Genomic DNA, 25,319 nt, shown 5'->3' on the forward strand with positions numbered 1-25,319 from the left:
CTCTTCCATGTGTTTATGTCTTCAATCATCACTAGGTGAAAGTGTGAGTTTATCCTATATGAATGAACACATATTATAAAGGTATAACAACAACACTATAAAATAAAACCACATACAAAGCATTTAACATAATAAAAGTGCATAAAATGTTACATAAGTGAGCATTTTGAAATAGTCCAAGTAAAATGAATGGCTTTCTGAAGTGATTCAACCTAAAGATGAGACTCGATCTACCAGAGAGCAAAATACTCTAGTTCTTATTGAGAATATGGGATTATAATATTATAGTCAATAGACCGGCAGACGTCATGTAGGTCTCTCTCTCTCACACACACACACACACACACACACACACAGATCAGGAAGTGCTGTCTTGAGTTGAGTGCTTGTCGGCGGAATCGGCTGTTTGATGTGAGGATGTGTGTGTGCAGAAGTGTGTGTGTGTCGATGCATGTTAATTAAGGATCTAATGACTTCGGTCCGCTGCCGGCCCCGAACACCCTGAATGGGCCCCGACACACAAGAGCATCATGGGCTCCAGGATAAAGTAAGATTCTCTCCGTTTGCCTCTCGATTTCTCTCTGTTTGCTCACATTGCGGTCTCCTGCTTACTTCCTCTTCCTCGCTCTGTCGTTCTCGGACGTGAGGCTTTCCATCACGACTCAGAGAATAAACTCTTAACGCCAGAGCAGATGTCGAGATGAGATCTGCAGACGGAGAGTTTGGACAGGTGTCCTCCGAGATGCAGATGTTCATCAGCTCTCCATCCCTCATTTCATTTCATTTCAAGCTGCCTTGCGAAAAGAAAAGAAAAGAAAATGCACAGCGGCCTCAAAACCGCTTTAATTCACACTAAAATATGTGTGAATGTCATTGCATTAGACAACACCATAAAAAGTATGTGTGTGTGCACTGAAATGCTGAAGCGCCACTTTTCTTCATCGTTGCTGAAGTCTCACCGTGTCGGAAATCCGTTAGGTGTGTTTGCACTTTTCAGTTTTGCACAGGTCTTGAAATTCACATGAACTATTATATTAATATCATCTCTATTATCTCAATCGCAAATGGACACTTTTCCTTCTCAGATTTTCCTAAAATTTTGCTCTGATCCGCCATTAAAAGTCGTACATAAAAATCGGAACATTTCTCGAATTGACTGATAATTTTGCAATTAATGCAATGCCACAAACATGCTGTTAGGATCATTGTATCCGCATGAATGTGGTTAAGACCGGCTGAAATGTTCAGTCAGGAGTATGTTCTGTTGATGTGCTTCTACTAATTTAGCAGTCGACCACATCCTGCTCCTCGCCTCAAGCTTTACAATAAGAGTTTATGAGAAGAATTAACAGAAGATACGACCCCATTCAGAGTCGTTCAGGTCATTCTCACAGCGTTTGCGTTTCACGTCAGAACTGTAATGTTTTTTCTACTGTGATTTCAATGGTTGTTTTGTTATGATGACTATTTTTTTCTCATGGTTTTGTTGTTCTCAGAGAAAACCCTGATAAAACGTTCTACTGGTGCTTTCAAGCCTCATGTCCAATCGCCAGAGATAAAGGTGGGTATCACACACACACACATGCACGGAATAACTGATGCAATAAACACACACATGCACACAGAAGCCTGTCTTTTCTGAGAGTGGCTCTTCCTGTCACATGACTGAACCAGAAAAACCACACACCCGGGCCTGATACACACTCGTCAGAGAGAGAAAAGCAGGGGAACTAGTTAGTATGCTGTGTTGTCCGCTAACAGGGTTAAAGAGAGAGATGAGGTCTGGCTCAACTGGTCTGGTTGCTCTCTGTGGATAACTTTGACCTGACTTTAACCACATCCTCTAGTCGAGAAATGAACTGATGTGCCTGACCCGCGCGCGTGTGTGTGTGTGTGTGTTTTCTTTCTGTTTGTGTAGATCCTGGTGTGCTGTTTCAGTTCCCTGAAGACTTTAATGATGAGGTTAGTCCTCGCGATCACTGTGGTTCATTCCTTCTGGTTTTTATTTATTTATCTGGTCACACTTTAGATTATCCAATTCTCACTATTAACTATGACTCTTGCTGCTTATTAATAGCTAGAAAGGTAGTTGTTAAGTTTAGGTGTTGTGTAGGATTGAGGGATGTAGAATATGGTCACGCAGAATAAGCCATTAATATGTGCTTTATAAGTAAGTACTAATAAACAGCTAATATCATAGTAATATGCATCCTAATGCATCCTAAAAAGCAACTAGATAATAGTGAGAATTGCACCCTAAACTAAAGTGTTACCATTTATTTTTATTAATTTATTTTATTTACATTAATATAACTGTTTAACTAGTTTTTTTTTTAGTTTTTTTTTACTTACCATTTATGTAATAGCAAAGTTTTAAAATAAGGGACAATTATATTACATTAAAAAACACTGCATACAAAAATAAATGCATATTAATAATGCACCTCTCACTATAGCCGCTTTCCGACCGGAGGAACCTTTTCACAGTTCCTAGAACTATTGGCTAAAGTACCCGGATGTCGGCGTGTTCGCACCGCAGGAACTAGGAACGATTTTAGTTCTAGGAACTCCATTTGGAGGAACTAATTTAGGTCCTACTTCAGAGTCGGGTCTAAACCAGCACTGAACTACCCGTGACGTTAGTGTACGCTGATTGACCGAACGCACGCGGAGCACCAGCACCCGCCATTTTTAAAACAGCTAGAATGTAAACACACAGATTATAGCCTATATATTTACTCCATAAACTAACTATAAAACATGGAAAACAGTGATAGATGGGTCTCTAAACCTTTATGCTGAAGAGAAAATCCAACGCAACTTTGAGGGGACCAAGTCAAACATGATTATGTTTATCTGCCCAGCTAGCAACACTGGACGTCAAAAACACGGCATAGGCTAATAACCTTTTTTTCATATACTGTCTACTTTCTATAACAGTTCTACCTAATAACATATTAAACAGTACTGTTAGACAGATCGCTAACTAATAAACACAGAGAATGCGAGCATTGTTTGCTCTGGCGTTCTCAGCGCCGCCAAAATAAAGGTCCGTCGCGCCGTCAAAATAAAAGTCACCGTGCTTGCGTCACTCCCTTACCCCTCCTACCAGTTCCTATGACCACTTGGCCAGTGCGAAAGCAAACAGCAAAACCGAGTTTGGGGGAGAGTAGTTCTTAGAACTGTTTAGAAGTGGACAGTTCCTAGAACTAAGTTCCTGTAACTACTTGGTCGGAAAGCGGCTAAGGATATAATAGCTACGTTTTAAGAATTGGGGAAATATTAATAAATAACAAATACTGCATAAATTAAAAAAATGCGTAAATAATGCAGAACTGCAGAAAATAAAATGTAATAATATATTGTGCAGCTATATAATCAATTTTATAATTGATAAAATTTCAGAATTTACCCTATTTACCTCTTAAAACATGTTCCAAGTCTTATTTTTCATGATTCAGCTGACATTATCATCTTTCCTCAAAATATAACAAACTTGTTCCAACTCTGCAACATATATATACACATGCAAATATATATACACATTATATTCATATACAGTATATAAACAATGTATACTTAGTAATTGTTTTAGCCTTTCTAAACTAGACAGCAGTGAAAAGTATTTTAACGACTATTAACATTAATATAATAGAGATTACACCAATAATAGAAAAAATGAAGATAGATTTTAAACTAAACAGGCCTTACTGGGTAATTTTACTTTTAGCCTCCACGTCTGGTCCAAAAGTTTCCTCAGATCCACTGCAAACTCACAATCTGGCTTTAAACACCCACATTTCATGATGCAGTCTCTGGATTCTTGAACTCAGAAATTGAGTGTGTAAAAGTGGTTGATAATACATCTGCTGTTCTCGCACAGGAGTCTCTGCAGTCCTTGCCTCGCTTCTGCTTCCCTTATGACATAGAGAGGTGAAAATCAGTCATTATCATTATTGAATATAGTAATGCACACGCCAGTCTTTTACCTTTTATGACGGATTGACCGTTGGTTTGCCAGGGCGAAGGACACTGTTGCCGTGCAGCACTTCACCTTCGTCTTGACGGATCTGGAGGGATGTCAGCGCTTCGGTTTCTGCAGACTCACGTCCAGCTCTCAGACCTGCTTCTGCATCCTCAGGTCTCACACACGCAAAACACACTGAAAAACAGATCGTTTCACTCACAGTGCACACGACTGAGGACTCATTCTCATCGATTAAGCCCCTTTTAATGATTAACAGTCTGATTCTCATGGCTGTTGGCTAAACACGTTCACCTAGGCCAGTTTTCATGTCTCGTTAGACTCATATATGTGCAATAAATGGTGAAGGTTAGAGTTATGATCTGCTTTAAGTTACTCATAATAAGTACATACAAAACAGACTTAGCAGTGTGATTTCTTTCTCTCTCAGCTATTTGCCATGGTATGAGGTCTTCTACAAACTTCTGAATAACCTAGCTGACTACTCGACGAAAGGACAGGTGAGGTTTAAATGTCCTCCTGATGATCTAAGTTTAAAAAAGCGGTTTATGCACTAAAAAGTTTGGAATAATTAAGATCTAGTTCAAGTAGATCTTGATAAAGTCTCTTCTGCTCACCAAAAGCTGCATTTATTTGACCAGAACTACAGTAAAACTCTAATTTTGTGAAATATTATGACAATGTAAAATAGCTGTTTTCTATGTGAATAATGTGTTTAAGTGTAATTTATTTGTGATTAATAAATAATCAACCGTGATCAAAGCTGATTTTTTAGCATCATTACTCCAGTCTTCAGTTTCACGAGATCCTTCTGTAATAATATCCTGATTTGAAGCTCAATTATTATTGGTTTTAAATGCTTAATAATGGTATCAAAGGTTAAAACAGTTTTTGCTGCTTAATATTTTTGTGGAAACCGACACTTTTTTTTTCTTTTTCATCTGATACTTTTTTCTTGTCATTTTAAAATGAGAAAAATGTTATTTTAAATGGTAATAATATAGCACAATATTACCGTTTTACTGTATTTTCAATATATGCATAAATAAAAATACATGCAGCCAACCTAATTTTTTCCAAACATTTTCCAAATGGTTCCTAATTTTTGACCGTTAATGCATCTAAAGCCGTTTTGTTGATTTGCACACCCTGGCAGACCAATGAGATGAAAGAGCTGCTCTCGGTTCTCTACAAGCACCCCGTCCCACCGGCGAACGGCTCCATCACGCTGCAGATGGTAAGTGCCGATTGGCTGCTGGAAGTTCCGTTTATGACATCACGTGTGACATCACAATCAGGGTCGTTTGTTCTTCACTGAGGGAGGGAAGCTAATGATCGGAAGGAAGATGCCTGGCATCTGTGGACACGCCCCTAAAGGGGAGGAGTCAGAGGGGGTGAGTCCCTGATCCGCTGTACAGCCAGCCGACCGGACTAAACCTTCACTCCAGCGTCTAATAAATCCTAATGCATGCCGTAATACGGGATTGACCTAATCCAGCATCTGAAACTAACCAGGAAATGGACCAATGCTTAACTAAAACACTAACTAGAACTCAAATTTATCACAAAATTAATCACACCCTTGAGGCAGACTAACTCGAAAGCCGAACGACTATCGTGTGGTAGCTGCTAACCAAACATGCAATTTAGTTTGGCACTTTTGTAAAATATTGTTCCTCTGCATCAGATCCCGTACTTTATCGCGCCGGATCCCAAAGCCTTGCCCTCAATTCCAGAGAGTGTGAGTTTTCCCCCATCGTTTCTATTCTATGATTTCAATAATGTGTGGATTTTAACTGCCTGGTCATTTCTCGGTTCTTATAAGCCTGTGTGTGTGTGTGTGTGTGTGTGTGTGTGTGTGTGTGTCTGTGTGTGTGTGTGTGTGTGTGTGTGTGTGTGTGTGTGTGTGTGTGTGTGTGTATCAGAGGAACCTGACGGAGCTGGTGGTGGCGGTGGATGTGGGGAATCTCCTCCAGCTCTTCGCCAGCATGTTGTTCGAGAGACGAATCCTCATTTACTGCAGTAAACTCAGCACGGTGAGTTCAGTGGAGACGCTTTAGTGCCTTGATTCGCTTCGGCTACTAAAACTTAACATGAAAACAGAAGAGCATGGCGCTAGCGACACCAAAAGTGTGTCCCTATTCACATACTTGTGCACTATTGTATGCCGTTTTGTAGAATACAGTGAGGAAAATAAGTATTTGAACACCCTGCTATTTTGCAAGTTCTCCCACTTGGAAATCATGGAGGGGTCTGAAATTGTCATCGTAGGTGCATGTCCACTGTGAGAGACATTTTAACCATTTATTTGTATGATACAGCTGCAAATAAGTATTTGAACACCTGTCTATCAGCTAGAATTCTGACCCTCAAAGACCTGTTAGTCTGCCTTTAAAATGTCCACCTCCACTCCATTTATTATCCTAAATTAGATGCACCTGTTTGAGGTCGTTAGCTGCATAAAGACACCTGTCCACCCCATACAATCAGTAAGAATCCAACTACTAACATGGCCAAGACCAAAGAGCTGTCCAAAGACACTAGAGACAAAATTGTACACCTCCACAAGGCTGGAAAGGGCTACGGGGAAATTGCCAAGCAGCTTGGTGAGAAAAGGTCCACTGTTGGAGCAATCATTAGAAAATGGAAGAAGCTAAACATGACTGTCAATCTCCCTCGGACTGGGGCTCCATGCAAGATCTCACCTCGTGGGGTCTCAATGATCCTAAGAAAGGTGAGAAATCAGCCCAGAACTACACGGGAGGAGCTGGTCAATGACCTGAAAAGAGCTGGGACCACCGTTTCCAAGGTTACTGTTGGTAATACACTAAGACGTCATGGTTTGAAATCATGCATGGCACGGAAGGTTCCCCTGCTTAAACCAGCACATGTCAAGGCCCGCCTTAAGTTTGCCAATGACCATTTGGATGATCCAGAGGAGTCATGGGAGAAAGTCATGTGGTCAGATGAGACCAAAATATAACTTTTTGGTCATAATTCCACTAAACGTGTTTGGAGGAAGAAGAATGATGAGTACCATCCCAAGAACACCATCCCTACTGTGAAGCATGGGGGTGGTAGCATCATGCTTTGGGGGTGTTTTTCTGCACATGGGACAGGGCGACTGCACTGTATTAAGGAGAGGATGACCGGGGCCATGTATTGCGAGATTTTGGGGAACAACCTCCTTCCCTCAGTTAGAGCATTGAAGATGGGCCGAGGCTGGGTCTTCCAACATGACAATGCCCTGAAGCACACAGCCAGGATAACCAAGGAGTGGCTCTGTAAGAAGCATATCAAGGTTCTGGCGTGGCCTAGCCAGTCTCCAGACCTAAACCCAATAGAGAATCTTTGGAGGGAGCTCAAACTCCGTGTTTCTCAGCGACAGCCCAGAAACCTGACTGATCTAGAGAAGATCTGTGTGGAGGAGTGGGCCAAAATCCCTCCTGCAGTGTGTGCAAACCTGGTGAAAAACTACAGGAAACGTTTGACCTCTGTAATTGCAAACAAAGGCTACTGTACCAAATATTAACATTGATTTTCTCAGGTGTTCAAATATTTATTTGCAGCTGTATCATACAAATAAATAGTTAAAAAATCATACATTGTGATTTCTGGATTTTTTTTTTAGATTATGTCTCTCACAGTGGACATGCACCTACGATGACAATTTCAGACCCCTCCATGATTTCTAAGTGGGAGAACTTTCAAAATAGCAGGGTGTTCAAATACTTATTTTCCTCACTGTATATAGTGCTCAAGGTCATGGGTTCAGTTCCCAGGGAATGCATGTACTGAAATGCATAATTTGACTGCAATGTAATTCGCTTTTGGACACCAAAATGCATAAATATTCATGTGAAACAAAGGAATAGTTCACTGAAAAACATCCTTCACCCTCATGTTGTTTCAACCCGTATCCCCAGTTAACAATAAATGGTCTTGTTACTTTGGCTAATGTTCTGGGGAAGGTTTTATCAAAGTTATGAACAAACTTTCTTCCAGTAACACATAGTAATAGAACATTTATTCAAAGTTGGCACAAAAACATTATTTATCATGGATATTTATAGTAATAATCAATGTAACATTTAAAAAAACAAACAAAACAAAAAAACTAAAATGTTTCAGAAAAAAATTATATGAATATCCATGATAACTGTTTTTGTTTCAGAACGTTCTGTGAACATTCAAAAGTAACATTTCTATAATGTTTGCAAAATGGAATGTTCTCTTAATGTTTGAATAACCAATATATATATATATATTTTTTTTAACATTTAATAAAAAAACTAGATGTTTCGAAAGTTGAGAGAACATTCAAAAACAACGTTTTCATAACTTAAGAATGTTAGGAAAACAAACATTCATAGAACTCATTTTTGTTTGCTGGAATGCTGTTATTTCCACAGAACACAAAATAAGAATTTCAAAGAATTTTAATGCGACTCTTTTCTCAGTGACTGATTAAAACTGATTTAAATAACAAAAAACAAAAGATGTCCATGCATCCTGTCCACTATTTCAAGTGCATTATGCTATAAAAGTCATCTTCCACAAATGATGTCGGATTGCTTTATTACCATTTGGGAATCGCATGAGAACCGTGTGCCTGATTTTCACTTTCAGCTTTGCAGCTTTCTACATATCATCCCTACAAACTGTAAAATGGTCATATGGTCATATTCCTCATGAGAAACCCAAGTGTAAAAACGCCTTAACACCTAACCAGGCGTGAGACAAAGAATCTACACACATACAAAATCTCAGTTTTTGTCCCAACCAGCTGCAGCATATTGTTTGGTTTCTATTTATATTCCAAAAACCAATTAAACATCTTCAGGTTGCCTGAGAATGTTATTTCTTTCATTTAAGGCAGAAGTGTCACTTGATGCTAGACACTAATTGTGTTGGCTCTAGTCAGGACACGCCTTCATTAAACATTAAAACTAAAACTTAAAACTTTTGTGTGTGTTCAGCTCACGGCCTGCATACACGCGTGTAACGGGATGCTCTTCCCCATGTACTGGCAGCACATCTTCATTCCAGTGCTGCCACCTCATCTGCTGGACTACTGCTGGTATGAGACACAGACACACACACACACACAAACCCCTAAACCACCCATCACACAAAACTTTCTGCATTTTTACATAAAAAGGCCACAGTGACACGAGACCCCCATGAGTCAATGTGCATCCAGGTTTAAGTCCCCACCGGGATAGAAAAACATGTACACACACACACACACACACACACACACACACACACACACACACACACACACACACACACACAACCATCAAATCAAAATGTATTTATATAGCACATTTAAAAGAAACTGAATTTGAGTTACATTAAAAAACAAACAAAAACAAAAAAGAGAAGAAAGCAGTGTTTGTCAACCAGGGGGCCTAATATACTGCCTATAATATCAATATTAACTAATAATAGTACCACATCCTCCACCTAATTCTACCTCACGTTCGTTTTTCAGCGCACCGATGCCGTACCTCATTGGAATCCACTCCAGCCTGGCGGAGGTACGACGATTCCCTCATTCATCGTCTTCTCTCACAGTCTGTGTCGCATAAACACTCACATTACGGTTCCTTCTGTGTGTTTCGGTGCGACAGAGAGTCAAGAGTCGAGCTCTGGAGGACGTGGTCATACTAAACGTTGACACCAACACACTGGAGTCGCCCCACGAGGACCTGAAGAAGATCCCGGCCGACGTGGTGAGACTCGTTTGCTCGTGCTCGCAGGCCTCTGACGCGCAGCGGCTGAAGGTTTACAGCAAACACTGTTTCTGCAGGTGGCGGGACTGAAGGTCAGGCTGAAGAGACAGGCGGCGTCGGCGGGGTCAGGGGTCGCGCACGCGTTCCTCCGCGCGCAGGCTCTGCTGTTCGGCGGATACAGGGATGCCTTACAGTCGTCTGCCGTGAGTGACGCTCGTTTACATAAACATTAGCATCAGGTTTATAAATGCTCTCTTCAATGCTCCTCTCTCTCTCTTACTTTGAAGGAAGGGCCGGTTGTGTTCTGCAACGAGACGTTTCTGAGTCATAAGTCTCAAAGCATGCGGGAATTTTTGGAGAGCGCGGTTCACCTGCAGTGTTTTAAAGAGGTAACTGTTAACTCACACATCCACAATGTCAAGTCAAGTCACCTTCATTTATATAGCGCTTTTAACAATATAGATTGTTTCAAAGCTGCTTTACAGTGATAATAGGAAATTACAGTAACATAGATTGTTTTGGCTTTACAGCAGCTCTAGAATAAAGTTATTGTCCAGCTAAAGTTAGTGTTTGATTGATTCATTTCTGTTGCAAAGATCATTAGTTATTAACTTAGCGTCCGCTAACACGACACCAATCTAACTGAAAACAGAAAACTTTTAATGTGTTCTGGCCGTTCATTTGCACGGCAACAGTGTTTGGTGGCTCGAGAACGCAAACTTTGAAAAACGTTATCATCTCTGTGTAAACTTCAAAAATGTGAATCTGTGAAAACGGTGATGGCGCGCACATGCATATTATGTGTTTAGTCTATAGGTATGCGCAATGTCAGGAATTATCTTAAGGCAAGACACTACATGCAAAACCATTGTTTTTTCATGCACTGGTCAAATTTGAGGGCTATTTTGCTTCCATAATGTGTTTTCTTTCAGACTAGTGGAACGAAAACATCCAAAAATACACATTTAAGTGTTTATTTTGTTGCACTTTATCTATTTACTTCTATATATTTAAAGTGCAATACGTATCGTTAAAGGCTAAAAACTAAAATTAAAACTAAAATTAGAATTAAAGTGCCCCCATAATGCTTTTTCAGATATTCCCTTTCATTCAGTGTGTAATTCAGCGGTTTGTGGATGTAAAAGGACTCAAAGATTCAAAGTTTCAAAGATCAATGGAGTTATTTTCTCCTGAAAGAAATAAGTGATTCTGAACAGCCTGAAATGAGTCTTCAGTAATTCAAGTCTTACTTGCTGCTCAAGCCTACGTAAGTTTGCATCATGCCAGCCAATGGTCTCGATTGGCTGGCCGCGAACACTGTCTACTTGGACCCTCAAAAACACTGCAGTTGTAGCTGAGACTGAAAGAGTTTAGTTCGTCTTGTTGACATGTTGAGAAGACACTGTTTTTAGCTGCCAAAGCAAATTCAATTTGACGCACTTCCAGGATGAGACTGATACAGTAAAACCAACAACTGAAATTTAGAAATAGTAATGGCCATTTGGTTTCCAATACGCGCAGTAAGCGGTCGACCAATCAACAGACTGGGCCATCTGACCAATCAGAGCAGAGCAGACCAATCACAACAGACTGGGTCATCTGACCAATCAGAGCAGAGCAGACCAATCACAACAGACTGGGCCATCTGACCAATCAGAGCAGAGCAGACCAATCACAACAGACTAGATCATCTGACCAATCAGAGCAGAGTAGACCAATCACAACAGACTGGGTCATCTGACCAATCAGAGCAGAGCAGACCAATCACAACAGACTGGGCCATCTGACCAATCAGAGCAGAGTAGACCAATCATAAAGTGAAAAATAACTTGTGAATCATCTGGGGAAGTATGGTGATGTCAATTAGTTAAAATGCAGTAAAAAGGATTAATTCAACCAAGAATAATTTACTCACCCTTATACCAATCCAAATACACTTTCTTTCTTTTTCTTTCTTTCAAGTTTTGAAGAATGTTCAAGCGGCTCTTTGTGTTGAGCTGCAAAAAGAGCACCATAAAACCTTTAAAAATGTAGCCAAGTGTTATATTTAAAGTTTTCTGAAGTCATACAAAATAGCTTGGCAACTTATGCATCATCATATTCTAACTTGATGTGAAATTAAATTTGTACTTTACAATGTAAAGTACAGATTATAAAAGATATTTAAACAGACTTAAATGCGTAACCAATGACATGACTGCATATTATCTTCCATTATAATCTCATGTTGTTCTCAGTTTATTGACGGCCGGCTGGAACTGCTGAACCAGGGTAAAGAGCCGGATGATGCGTTTGAGGACGAGGTGCTTCAGTGCGGAGCTTCATCAGGTGTGTATTTACATCCATCAGAGAATCAGGTTCATTTATTTGGGTGCTCATTTTAACATCCTTCTGCTCCCCATTCCTCTCAGGAGCCTCTAAACTGCGTCGGCAATGGGTGGGAAATTTAAAGGTACGTTTTACTCGGACAGTAACTATAAACAAGATGCGACTCTGGCAGACTGCCATACTCCTCTTACTAGACCTGCAGTGTGTTTACAAGGCACACTATGGGAGTTTTCAGTATGCACAGAATATCTACATGATAAATTGAAGTTTACAAAAATTATCTAGTACAGTAACGTACAAGAAGAATGGACTGTTAAAAGCTGCTTTTACAAAAAAATGGATTTAAAAAAAATAAAAAAAAATAAATAAATGTATCTTTACAGAAAGGGGGAGGAGCCCTGATCGTGACATGGAAGTCTACAGCTAACAAAGCAGTGAGTAAATACTGCATGTACACTACTATTCAGAGGTTTGGGGTTGGTAAGATTTTTAATGTTTTTGAAAGAAGTCTCTTATTCTCACCAAGGCTTCATTTATTTGATGAAAAATGCAGTAAAAACAGTAATATTCTGAAATATTATTGCATTTTAAAATAGCTGTTTTCTATGTGAATGTATGTTAAAATGTAATTTATTCCTGTGATCAAAGCATTCAGCATCATTACTCCAGTCTTCAGTGTCACATGATCCTTCAGAAATCATTCTAATATGATGATTTGATGCTCAAGAAACATTTATGATTATTATCAATGTTGAAAACAGTTGTGTAATTTGTTTTTTCAGGATTCTTTGATGAATAGAAAGTTCAAAAGAACATTAATTTAATTAATATAGAAATCTTCTGTAGCATTATAAATGTCTGTACTGTCACTTTCAATCAATGTAATGCATCTTTGCTGAATGAAAGAAGTAATTTCTTTTAAAAAAAAAACTTTTGAAGGGTAATGTAATTTATATTTTCTAATTTATAATGTGCTGTTGTGTATGATTAAATATTGCATATTCTCCACCAATAAAAGTTTCCATATTTGTTGTACATGTACATGCATGACGTAAATCTGTTAATATCTCACTCAGAGCAAATATCAAAGCAAATTTGGGCTGAAAAACCTCCTGTCATCAAAGGTGAGTTTATATTCTGTAAATTGCATGTGGTTCCTCTTTGAGCACAAAATAAGCCAGTTAATTCACATCTGTGTGTGTTTACGTTGGACCTTTGGATTTTCCCTCTCAGGATCAGACAGAATCCAGCATGCTACAGAGAGGCGGGTCTGTGTGTGGTCCGCACACATATCGCCTCATCCAATCAGATTGCCTTCAGAACCGTCTACCAATCACACAGCACTTTGGCAGGGTGAGTGACACCTGAAAGCACATGCCTACATACATTCATATTATATATATAAAAAAAAAAAAACATGGTTACATACATTGCTATTATTTAAAAATCAATGCATATTTTTATTTTATTTTTATATTTTATTGCATCAAAAGGCAGCAACTTGGGGAAATATCCATTTCAAATATCTTCTAATTCACCCGAGTGTGAAAACTGTAGCAGTTTGGCTCCACCTTGTGTTCATCCAGAGTGCATGCACTTTACTTGCTAAATATGCTGTTTTTCCCCCCCCTACACTTTCTATGCTGTTTTTCAGTCTCGACCACGACGGCCGGCACGCAAACACCCCAGCAACCAGAACACAGATGAACAGACAGAGGACGACAACACGTATGAGGACAGGTGAGAGGAGAGGAAACGCATGCATGAAAGTTTTGCCACTTAAAGGGATAGTTCACCCAAAAATTAAAATTAGCCCATGATTTACTCACCCTCAAGTCATTCTAGGTGTATATGACATTCTTCTTTCAGACAAATACAATCAGAGTTATATTAAAAAAAAAAGTCCCTTCTCTTACAAGCTTTATAATGGCAGTGAATGGCCGTTTGTGTTTTCTGTTTCTGTGAAAGGCCATAAAAGTGCATTTATCCATGATAAAAGTGCTCCACACGGCTTTTGGGTGTTAATAAAGGCCTTCTGAAGCAAAGCCATGCATTTGTGTAAAAAAAAAGTCCATATTTAAAACTTTATAAAGTAAAATAACTAGCTTTGCCAAACGAACACTTAAACCGATTCCACTTAAGCCTAAAGCGCAACTTGTGATGTCAGAAGAAGCGTAGTGCGTCATGGCGCAGCATAAATATCAGCAGGACGTCGCATTACTCGCATAAGTTGCGCTTAGACTTAAGTCGAATCCGTATGTTCGTTTGGCCGGAAGCTAGTTATTTTACTTTATAAAGTTTTAAATATGGATATTTTTCCTTACACAAACGCATGATGCTACATAAAGAACCTTTTAAGCCCAGTATGGTTCTTCAGTGGTCGAGGTGCTACATGTATATAGTACCACTGCCATACAAAGAACCTGTTAAGCCCCTGTATAATTCTTTAAAGGTTCTCTAACCGTTTATTAGTCTCTTATACCATGGTCTGGGTGAATACTCGATTATGATTGGCTGCAGGGTGTCCATTAAAAAGTGATAGAGGACACTTAGTAAATATACCGTCAGGCGTAACCAGGGAAACCAAGTTATTGTTTGTAAAAACTTTAGATTTCGATTGTAAAACTAATTAAAATATAAACTAATGTAAAATGTGTTATTTGGCAAGCGACCATGATATAAGCGGGCTAATGCCCTTCGAGGTGTCCATTGTCAGGTATTAATGGACTTCGGCAGAGGCAACCGGTTCACGCCTCGCCGTCGTCCATTAATACCTGACAATGGACACCTCGTCGAGCATTAACCCTTACTTAGTGTAGTTGGGGAAATTTTTGTAAATGCATGGCAGCACATGGTGCCCAACAATTACCATAAATGAAATAACGGTTAAAGATAGTTTAAACAGAAACTGGCAGAAGCGTCTGCCAAACAAAAACTAAAATTAAGGTAAAATATCACAATTTACATCATACTTTTTTACACAATGTTTTACAAAAACCAGTTACTTTACAAGATATTTCTGGATTCATTTTGTGAAACACTCTCTGTAAACCTCTAATGTAACCATCACTGCATCAGCAACTACACAGTTAATGCCTTTAAGATGCACTTTGATGGACTTCATCAAAACAGAAATGTCCGTTCACTGCCATTAAAAAGCTTGGAAGAGCCAGGACATTTTTTTATATAACTCCGATTGAATTTGTCTTAAAGAAGAATGTCATACACACCTAGGATGGCTTGAGGGGGAGTAAACCATGGGCTAATTAACATTTTTGGGTGAACTATCCCTTTAATGTGTCTCTTTAAAACGCATCTGCCTTTGCAGTGTAACAGAAAGCGCTGAGCAGTGTTCTGGCACCAGCGACTTACAGGATGATGAGGATGAGCTTTCCCTCATGGCTGACCCGGAGGAGATGGACCTGCTCGGGGAGATCTTCGACACCCTGAGCGCTCAGAGCTCCAGAGAGCCGGGTTTACTGTACGGCACACGCAGCCTCGACCTCTTCAGCTCCGACAGCAGCGACTTCATCAGACATGTAAGGCCTGGATCCTCTCACACTGTTGTCTCACACATTCCTTGTAAACGGTGCTGGACGGGGCATCTGTCAACCTGCAACAAACACGCCACATTACAGTCTTGGTTTATGAGAGCACATTTTACAGTCTTTATCCCATAACCAGACAGTCAGAAGTTATTTAACCCTATATGTTATGCAGCATATGTTCTTACAGTGGAATCATTTTCCCATGCTTTTTATGACATAAAATAGCTTTAATAAAAAAAATAAAAAAAAAAAAAAAAACTGTAAAGGAATTAGGGAATTGTTGTCATTTAGCGTGCCTGTACCACAATGGAAAATGTTTTTTTCTGTAAAATTATCCATTTCTGCTTGATTTAACATTTCTTTAATTGTAATTGATGCACTTTTACATATTGGTCTCCAACAAACTAAAATTGAGCGAACCACTATCATATGTTCCTTGATATTACACTTAAAAAAAAAAAGAAAAAAAAAAAGTTTGTAATAAAAACTCTATAGACATTTAAAAAAAAAAAAAAAAACTTTAACATTAAAATAAATGGAAAACTATAGTATACCAATGATATTAGAATAATACTGGAACATTTGACAGCAACATTTAATTATCTTATTTTAAGTTGCATAAAAAAAAGGTTTAAAGGTTTAAAAGGTTTAAGGAGAAGCACATACACTTGTCCACACACTCTCACCATTTAATTTCTCTTTCAGAAGAGTAACACCACACCAAGTCAGGAGAGTCTCAGCCAGTCTTTTGGAAACAGCGGAAGTCTTATGAGCTGGGAGGAGGAGGAGCCTGGCGGGGAGAGGGAGGAGTCTGATGCCATGACTGACAGGCCAGAAAATGAGCTTAACGAATTAGAGAACGACTTAAACGAGTTAGAGGAAAGTCTGTGTTCAGATCTACAAAGTTTAGAAGGTGCTTCTCTGGTTCCTGAAGTGGTTTCTCAAGAGGTGCAAGAGGATCAATGTTCGAAAAAAGATGGACAAATGAATGGAACAATGGAGGAAAGCTTGGATACCGAGACAATAGTTGAAGAGAAAACAGAGACAATGGAGGAAAGCTTGCATACCGAGACAATAGTTGAAGAAAGGACAGAGACACAACCTGACAAAGAAGAGGAACATCAGATAGAGCACAAGACGACCAATGACTTGGGGTCAAGTGGACCTGCAAATGGAGGAATCGCCTCCGCTGTCGTCCTCAACGTAGAGATAGACAAAGAAGAAGAGCCAGAGGAGAAAAGTGTTGAACCTTCGTCACCGAAAGTCTTGTCTAAAGCAGCTCTGTTACGGTCTAGGTCCTTGACTGACTCTTCTGCTTCCCAAGGAAGGGAAATCTTCATGAAAACTCCCATCCGAACCTTCAAAATCAATGTGGGGTCAAAGGCAGGTGGGCAGACTGAAGAACAAAGTACAAAATCACCCGTTACATCGACGCCAGAAGAGCAAGACCAGGCTCCCATTAAGGTCTCCGAGCTGAAGAAGAGATTCGAACATTAGAGCATCATAAATCAAGTGTATCAGAGTAAAACAATACAAAAAATGACTTTTTCAGATTTCGAGTCAACATGAAAAGACACTTGCAACACATTTAGATTTTTGCAAAGCAACATTTCTGAGTCAAACAAGATCAAATTGAGTTCATGCACTGGGTTTTGATTGGTTTGTGAAAAGTTGGCGTTCGATACTAGACTCTGAGGTTGTGGAAGGACACTCACCTCATGAAACGCCTCATGTACCTGTTGGTTGAAACTTGAGCTTAAGGTTATTACATTTTGGGGAAGGACATTTTTTCCCCCTTTGGAATAATGTAAACCGATGAATCGTTCAGAGTAAAACCAGAAACATGCATTAAATTGGGTCCATTTAGATTTTTTATTATTAACTTTAAAAAAAGTACCCACTTATGTCATCAATGCCAGTTCTGACAAATAAAGCAAGTCCAACCCGTTTCATCCAAATATCTTATCTAATCATTTGTTATCAGCTTATCAGAAAGCAAACACTGACAGAAACGGTCCACATGACATCTCAAATGACTGGCTCTGAATAAAGGAATTAAGGACAAGGTTTTTAACCCAAAGACGCATTTTAATGAATCAGACACATTTACACATTAACTTCATCACATTGTTATGATCAACAACATCCTAGTATTGAAACGTTACAAAAATGCAAACATAACACAAAACAATATTTGACAAAGTGCAATATACATTTTTTTCTCTCTACCTTTGAAAGAGCTGCAACAAAGTTCCTTTGTGGACATTTAAATAGGGTAATGCTAATCTGTTTTAGAGGTAAAGCTGGTGTGTCTTCTTCACATGGACCCGCAAGTGAGTAAACTTAAAGGAAGTACAAATAAAGTAAACAAAAACTGGTTTGACCATCCATGTAAATCATCTGACTTCTTTACTTTAGGTAACTGTCTTCAGATACCCTGACCTCTTTAAGGCATACTTGAATTCATTTATCAACTACAGTATAACAGTGCATTAGGGAGTGAAAGCATTCTCGCATCTCAGTCAAAAACGCTGAATACCCAACCACCACTTCAGATGTTCCTCGTCTGTTAGGACTCCACCCATGTGTACGTACGTCTGGCATGGCGATTGGACTCCGTTTAAACAGCAATGGTCCATTATAATGAAAGTTCTGTTTAGGTTTACCAGTGGTGTGTGGTTTCACCTGAGCATCTTTTGAGGGTTGTGTTCAGATCAGTCTCTCCTCTTTGGGCAGTGGGAGCGCGAGACCGGGTTTCTCGGCTCTGTTGTTCTTGGCTTGTTTCTGCTCTTCTGCACTGGGCTGGTACGATCCTTCCACCTGCCTCCTTTTCCGAAGCACGCATGAGAAGAGAACCACAGCCAGAGCCAGCAGGAACAACACCGGCATGAACAGGCCCAACACGCTCGCCGAACTCATGGTGCTCCACACTCGCACATGTAAAAACAAACACAGACTGAGAATATCTATAGATGCACTTTTTGTGTTCCAAGGGTGTGTCTGTTCAAGATAACACAAGATGTGAGCATCCGTATGCATGCGAGAGGCAAAGTACCTGGTTAATAGAGACTACACCGTGGTCATTTTGGAAGGGGACTCTAACCTATAGAGGAAGAGCGAGATAGAGGTGAAATGTGACTTCAATACACAAACATTAACAGATGAGAAGATAAAAGGGTCCACTGTTCGGCTGTTAATTATTAGTCTGGGAGAACAACACTGACCTACAATTACAAGGACATCCACAAAAACACAGCGCCATGTGACTTTTAGTAAATGACTCAAACTTTTGTTTGTTCCTCAAACAAAACCATATTTGACTTCAGAAGGTTTGGAATAGAGCAGATTAGTTTTATGTTATGGTATCTTTGCATCCTCATGGAGCTTGAAAGCCTCAGAGCCCAATCATTTTTGCCAGTAGGCAACGATTCCTCCTTTATTGTGTTTGGAAATGACACTAAGATGAGTAAAATGACAGAATTTACATTTTGGATGAACACACCTTGAAAAGTACCATCATAACACTTTCTGGTCACTACCATGATTGTAATATTTATTTTTAAACCAAACTACCAGTGTACCAATCTTCAGGTGTTAGCATATAGTTGTTTTTTTTTACTCTTATCTTAGAATGTCATCAAAACTATTTAAAAAACAACAAGTGTATGAATTATGTAGCCTAATGACCAACTGACTTTATGAAGTGATCTTGGCAGATTTATACCTAGGCACCAACTAAACTAATGTCAAGCATGGCAGCTTTACATCAAAAGTTAAAGTAGCCAAAGTTAAGTAAGTTTACCTCACAATCACATTATATCATTTACGCACGTCAAAACATTTCCCTTGATATCAAAGTATTGTCATGTGACACCTGGTAGGATAATGATTCCTATCTATTCTTTACAAATTACTTAACTTATTAAAAAGAGTTTTTTAAGTGTAAGGATTACTATTTCCTAGAGATAGATGTATTTTTAAGCAGACAGGGCTGAGGATATGAATGAGCATTATCTCCTCGTGATGTGAGTCAGTCACGGAATGTCGGAGGCGCAGCCGGTTTGACGAGCTGTTCTCAAAAAACACACTGAGTAAGAGGAATACCAACCGATTGAAAAAGAAACTAAACTCACCTGAGAAAATGTTGTGACATTCAGTGGAGGAATTGTTGTTAATATTATTATTGTTAATCCAGAAACGTTCACGATCTCAGCGTGAAAGTGAAGAGTGCGCGACGCAGCCTCGTTTGATCCGCGCGCGCATGACGGCGATTCTCTCACCTGCGTCCGGAAGCGCGTGAACTCGCTGTACCTGTTCTGTTCCACTCACGAAACTCAGGTGAAACTCACTCTAGATATACCTCAACGCCCACTTTTTCTAAAGCGCGCGCTCAGCTCACACAAACTCATCCTTAAACTGTAATGTCTTAAAATGTCTTGTAAAGACTTTTTTTGTCATTACGTTGGTAAATTAAAACATTTATTCTGCCATCGCCACATCATTGCAAAACTGTTTACCAAAAATGAATAATTTCATGACAAATTGCTTATCGAGCTTTCGAAGGTCGTGGCCTTTGCGGATCCAGTAGAGCCGTAAAATTAACTGTCTGTCACAAATTGTCCCACGTTTTTTAGAATACAAAATGTAGCCTACTTCCATAAGCCGGTTGAAGATTAGTGAAGAGGTAATGAGAGCCTAAATGTGACTAGGGCTGCGTCCGAAACCGCATACTCACAGGTAGGCTACTTAATTTCAATAAGTAGTAGGCTACTTACTTAATGAGCGCTAGGTTATGGACTATAGCCTGATCTCATTAAGTATGAATGTAATCCGTACATCATCCGTCATGTTGACGTTATCATGTACGATGTTATCACAAGCGCAGCAACTTAAAATATATGAACGACAGCTTGAACTCATTTATCTGTAAATATCGATTGATGAAACTTGCTCATTGTGGTCTTTTTGAAGAAACAGCAGCCCATTTATTTTGTGATTGTAGTATAACCAATAAATTATATGTTAAGTTCTTATATTTTTAACCCACAGTTTTATCCTTAAATATATTGTTTTTATTACCAAACCCCCAAATCGTCATCTCTTGAATATGTTGTTAATTTCTTAATTTTATATGCCAAAATGTTCACCCACAAGCAAAAGTTGGAAAAAAAAACTTGATTCTGGGAAAAACTGAGAAGAATGAGAACTGAGAAGAAACTGGGAAAAGCATCACTCCCTAAAAATTAAGATTACCCCAAAATGAATTGCATTGCTAGCCCACCACAACACTTATGCACAATAATAATGATAAATGCTGACCAATACTTAATTATATTACTTTTTTTTATTTTTTTACTGAAAATGATATAGGCCTATTTTAGTAAAACAAGCAACATGTAATTTGTTTTGTTGTATGGCATAGCTATGTGTGAATACACACTAGATAAATGCAGTGAACACATCTCATTTTTCAGTCAAGCAATGAATTAATGCATTGATTAATTAAATTAATTATATTTTATTTACTGACAACAAGGAGCATGAATATATGAGTAAAAGATTGAAAAAAGTAACCATCACAATAAATAAATATACACAAGTCAACAACACATGAAACAAAGCTTTATTCAAACTTATTGTTCTAACAATCACATATTTACAGGCAGTAAACCCCACATCCTACCATCTCAAATCAGCGGATCTCATTCTGCGGCTTTGTTCTGATGATTCAGCTGACCACCGTTCCCACCGTCACCTGTCTCTGCTGTCCATCATGTCCCTCATGGCTGCAGTCAGACTGGGATCTGATCATGGATGGGAAAGGGACATCGAGGCTATCTTTGCCTGAGTGCACCGTCTCCCTCATCACCTGTACAGAGAGCCTGTACAGAACCCGTGAGGCTCATCTCAACAGCAAACACTCCTGTGAGCGAAGCATAGTAGAGTGAGCCTTTGGCATGCTGAAAACAAGCTGGTGCTCTATTTTCTTCACAGCCAGAGGTGAGCCATACCTTTGTGCCTGAGGTTGTTGCGTGCTGCACTGTACTTCACAATCTGAGGCAGTAAGGGAAGGTGGAGTGATGGAGGGTCTCGTAAGAGCAGGTGGAGCGATGGAGGGTCTCGTAAGGGCAAGTGGAGCAATCGTAAGGGCAGGTGGAGCGATGAAGGGTCTCGTAAGAGCAGGTGGAGTGATGGAGGGTCTCGTAAGGGCAGGTGGAGCGATGAAGGGTCTCGTAAGAGCAGGTGGAGTGATGGAGGGTCTCGTAAGGACAGGTGGAGTGATGGAGGGTCTCGTAAGGACAAGTGGAGTGATGGAGGGTCTCGTAAGAGCAGGTGGAGTGATGGAGGGTCTCGTAAGGGCAGGTGGAGCAATCGTAAGGGCAGGTGGAGCGATGAAGGGTCTCGTAAGAGCAGGTGGAGCGATGGAGGGTCTCGTAAGGACAGGTGGAGTGATGGAGGGTCTTGTAAGGACAGATGGAGTGATGGAGGGTCTCGTAAGGACAGATGGAGTGATGGAGGGTCTCGTAAGAGCAGGTGGAGTGATGGAGGGTCTCGTAAGGGCAGGTGGAGCAATCGTAATGACAGGTGGAGCGATGAAGGGTCTCGTAAGAGCAGGTGGAGTGATGGAGGGTCTCGTAAGAGCAGGTGGAGCGATGGAGGGTCTCGTAAGGGCAGGTGGAGCAATCGTAAGGGCAGGTGGAGCGATGAAGGGTCTCGTAAGGGCAGGTGGAGTGATGGAGGGTCTCGTAAGAGCAGGTGGAGTGATGGAGGGTCTCGTAAGGGCAGGTGGAGCGATGGAGGGTCTCGTAAGGGCAGGTGGAGCGATGGAGGGTCTCGTAAGGGCAGGTTGAGCGTCTCGTAAGGGCAGGTGGAGCGATGGAGGGTCTCGTAAGAGCAGGTGGAGCGATGGAGGGTCTCGTAAGGGCAGGTGGAGTGATGGAGGGTCTCGTAAGGGCAGGTGGAGTGATGGAGGGTCTCGTAAGGGCAGGTGGAGTGATGGAGGGTCTCGTAAGGGCAGGTGGAGCGATGGAGGGTCTCGTAAGGGAGCGATGGAGGGTCTCGTAAGGGCAGGTGGAGTGATGGAGGGTCTCGTAAGGGCAGGTGGAGCGATGGAGGGTCTCGTAAGGGAGTGATGGAGGGTCTCGTAAGGGCAGGTGGAGCGATGGAGGGTCTCGTAAGGGCAGGTGGAGTGATGGAGGGTTTCATAAGTGCAATGTCATTTGATTTCTGTATTAGAAGTAACAAAATTATTTTACTTTATATTTTTATTTCAGGTTTCCCCCCTCCTTTTTTCCACAAATGCCGCTGTCATCGGGCCCTGCTCCACCACAAAAGCTCTGGAGCAAATGCACAGATATCAAGAATCAGAAAAGTGCTGTAATAGCTCTGTTTGAAATAAATAAATTTGAATAATTAAAATAAACTACAACTTAAGTTTTAAATAGATTTTGTTATTCATTTCTGTAGTGTACTCACTCAAAGCCTTCTTCAGCCACTCTCCACTGGATAAACACACATCTGTTCATTTGTCCCTGTAACATCCTGTGGTACCTGCCATGCAGTATACCTTAGTTTAAGTCTGACTACGCCACCCCCTGATGATGGGCAGGAGGAACCCCAACTCTTCCCGTGAATGTAGTGTGGCTAATAATACGTTTATCCCCACAAAGGGACAGTCAACAAGAGGCAGAAATGTAAATGTATTCCAAAATGTATTACATTAGTACAAAAAGACGTAGAAAAGTTATTTTAAAAAAATCTTAAAAAATACTGTGATAAATGACTGGTGGATTTTCCTCAATCTAGGATCAGCCAATGCAAAACCCCTGCTCAGGAGGCCCCTGGGGAGACAGAAACAGGAGACAGCAACCCAACACCAGTCGAAGCATGCAACACCACAAGCACTACACACTTAAGATCTTTATATACCACTACAAAATATCACACCGTGTTGTAGTTATAAGTACACACAAATACAGTGTCTCTCCCAGTGTGGTCCCCTGAAGAGAAGGGGCAAAGCATCAGTGTGGATCCGGCCTTGTACAAGGATAACCTACGCAGAAGACATAGTTAGAGAGGAGAATCACCAGCATAAATGGCAACACTTAGTCAAAATAAGAAATACTATGAATGTAGCACATGAGTGGCAAAATTATGGATAACCAAAAAAAAAAAAAAAAAATCAAACAACAGGAAGCAATAAAGAAATGCCTATTAATTACAGGAAAACAGTGGCTGGCCTGGTCCTTTTCAGTATGCTCAACTGTTCCACAGCGCATTAACACATGCAGAGAAAAGGTGAACGTTCCGTTGCAGTGCAGCTCAGCAGCTCAAGTCACACTGGGGATGATCGCATAAATGTTAAAACTCCATGCAGAAGCCTGTGTCCTCCGTGAAGAGTAGACACGCGCCTCTAGAATTACCCTGCATGAAAAAGGGAGCCTAACTCACACAACAGTGTCTAGCATCAACACGAAAAAGAGTCTGCCTTGCAGCCAGCAAACATTTATCACTTCCTGATTAGTCATGTGACCTTACAACAGATCACATGATTGATTGAGTGAATGTGATGCAGCGGTGTTGTATGCTTGCCTGAGTAGATCCCCACAATCCAGACAAGACTCACGTTACCTCTGTGATTTATGAGCTCAATACTACATCTACATGTTGAGGTTGTTGCTGAGGTGTTAACTCACTCTTTATCCAACAGAAATGTTCCTCAATTTATCAACAGTAGCCTACTAATGGACAAATAAAATTGATAACTTATAACGTTTAGTTACTTTATAGATTAGTTTATTCACCTTACAGCTCATTTATCTAATGTAAACCGTGTTGACAACAGTGAATTCTACATAATAGCACACATTCATCACTCAGATGTCTATTTCATGTTGTGATGTGCTCATCTGCAATACGTATAGAATATGTTCCTGTCAGATGTAAATAGACATTTTAAATAAGCTCCCCTGTTAGTTATACATAATAAAACTTGTTTTTACAGAAAAATCACAACTATACTAAATACTTTCTAACGTCTTTACACCTTCAACAATTCAACAGTTTACAGTAGTTCAACACTTGCCATTTTAACACAAGGAACCGTGTTTACTCACATTTGAAAACACCCGCGTCGCTGATCTCCGCGATGTTCGATTATGACGTATCCTCTCCCGTGGCCTCCTGGGATAGAAAAGTATCCATCTATGGGTGCTTCAGAATCTGGGCTGAAGCAGTAAGTCATCCGGGAACTTCTCGCCTACTCTTTATGAATACTGAGGTTTCAGACATACTACTTTCACATACTGTTTTCTCCTACTATATAGTAGGTAAGTAGGCATATTCGAACACACTATAAGTATACGCACATCTGAATCTTGCGAGAATTAGTATGTCACCCAGGTAATTCTCACCTACTCTTTTATGGATACTAAGGATTTGGACATTGGAAGTATGCGGTTTCGGACGCAGCCCGTCTTGTGGATTCTTATTTTGAAGTATATTTGTTTGCATTGTTCCTGTGTTTAGTTCCTGTTTCCTTTGTTTCATTGCCTGCCTTATTAGTTTCTATATTTAGCCTTGTTTGTTCCCATAGCAACTAATCGCCTTCACCTGTCCCTTGTTAGCCCTTGTTATCTTGTGTATAAATAGCCCTTGTGTTTCCTTGTTCGTTGTTGTACATGTTGATGGTCTGTGTTCTTTTGATCCTCATGTTCCCTG

General features: G+C 40.1%; 2 protein-coding genes and 2 long non-coding RNA genes across 5 annotated transcripts; 1 reads left to right on the forward strand and 3 right to left on the reverse strand.

Moving 5' to 3' along the window:
• Positions 1 to 333: 333 nt before the first annotated feature.
• Positions 334 to 17,557, forward strand: dennd1c (DENN domain containing 1C). 2 transcript variants are annotated; one of them, XM_084099907.1, is made up of 23 exons: positions 334 to 547; positions 1,497 to 1,561; positions 1,919 to 1,962; positions 3,884 to 3,933; positions 4,022 to 4,141; positions 4,416 to 4,485; positions 5,142 to 5,222; positions 5,305 to 5,379; positions 5,673 to 5,726; positions 5,911 to 6,021; positions 8,965 to 9,065; positions 9,483 to 9,528; positions 9,622 to 9,723; positions 9,801 to 9,926; positions 10,011 to 10,112; positions 11,961 to 12,051; positions 12,135 to 12,175; positions 12,435 to 12,485; positions 13,128 to 13,175; positions 13,285 to 13,404; positions 13,706 to 13,791; positions 15,380 to 15,590; positions 16,305 to 17,557. In XM_084099907.1, the coding sequence occupies exons 1-23, from the start codon at positions 531 to 533 to the stop codon at positions 17,094 to 17,096; spliced, it is 2,604 nt and encodes an 867-aa protein (XP_083956033.1). In that variant the 5' UTR covers positions 334 to 530; the 3' UTR covers positions 17,097 to 17,557. The 2 variants fall into 2 exon arrangements, with proteins under 2 accessions (XP_083956033.1, XP_083956034.1); XM_084099908.1 differs by lacking the exon at positions 5,305 to 5,379.
• On the reverse strand, positions 4,076 to 13,429 carry LOC311073873. Its single transcript, XR_014604223.1, has 3 exons — positions 13,265 to 13,429; positions 11,639 to 11,720; positions 4,076 to 4,162 (listed from the first exon to the last, which is right to left on the reverse strand). It is a non-coding gene; the product is annotated as an uncharacterized lncRNA (long non-coding RNA).
• Positions 17,558 to 17,694: 137 nt separating the features above from the next.
• Positions 17,695 to 20,465, reverse strand: LOC311073870. Its single transcript, XR_014604222.1, has 3 exons — positions 19,733 to 20,465; positions 18,655 to 18,702; positions 17,695 to 18,529 (listed from the first exon to the last, which is right to left on the reverse strand). It is a non-coding gene; the product is annotated as an uncharacterized lncRNA (long non-coding RNA).
• An 835-nt stretch (positions 20,466 to 21,300) lies between these two features.
• Positions 21,301 to 22,922, reverse strand: LOC311073864 (uncharacterized protein). The gene is made up of 2 exons (XM_084099933.1): positions 21,611 to 22,922; positions 21,301 to 21,522 (listed from the first exon to the last, which is right to left on the reverse strand). Exons 1-2 carry the CDS (start codon positions 22,803 to 22,805, stop codon positions 21,434 to 21,436), a joined length of 1,284 nt encoding a protein of 427 aa, XP_083956059.1. The 5' UTR covers positions 22,806 to 22,922; the 3' UTR covers positions 21,301 to 21,433.
• Positions 22,923 to 25,319: the final 2,397 nt, after the last annotated feature.

The sequence above is a fragment of the Abramis brama genome, assembly GCF_963993115.1.
Source record: "Abramis brama genome assembly, chromosome: 2".
NCBI classification, from domain to species: domain Eukaryota; kingdom Metazoa; phylum Chordata; class Actinopteri; order Cypriniformes; family Leuciscidae; genus Abramis; species Abramis brama.

Coding starts and splice junctions, on each gene's coding strand:
- LOC311073864 (XM_084099933.1), bottom strand. CDS start 22,805: ATGAAACCCTCCATCACTCCACCTGCCCTTACGAGACCCTCCATCGCT. Junction 21,523..21,610: donor CAACAACCTCAGGCACAAAG/GTATGGCTCACC, acceptor CTTCGCTCACAG/GAGTGTTTGCTGTTGAGATG.
- dennd1c (XM_084099907.1), top strand. Junction 4,142..4,415: donor ACCTGCTTCTGCATCCTCAG/GTCTCACACACG, acceptor TTTCTCTCTCAG/CTATTTGCCATGGTATGAGG. Junction 9,529..9,621: donor TCCACTCCAGCCTGGCGGAG/GTACGACGATTC, acceptor TCGGTGCGACAG/AGAGTCAAGAGTCGAGCTCT.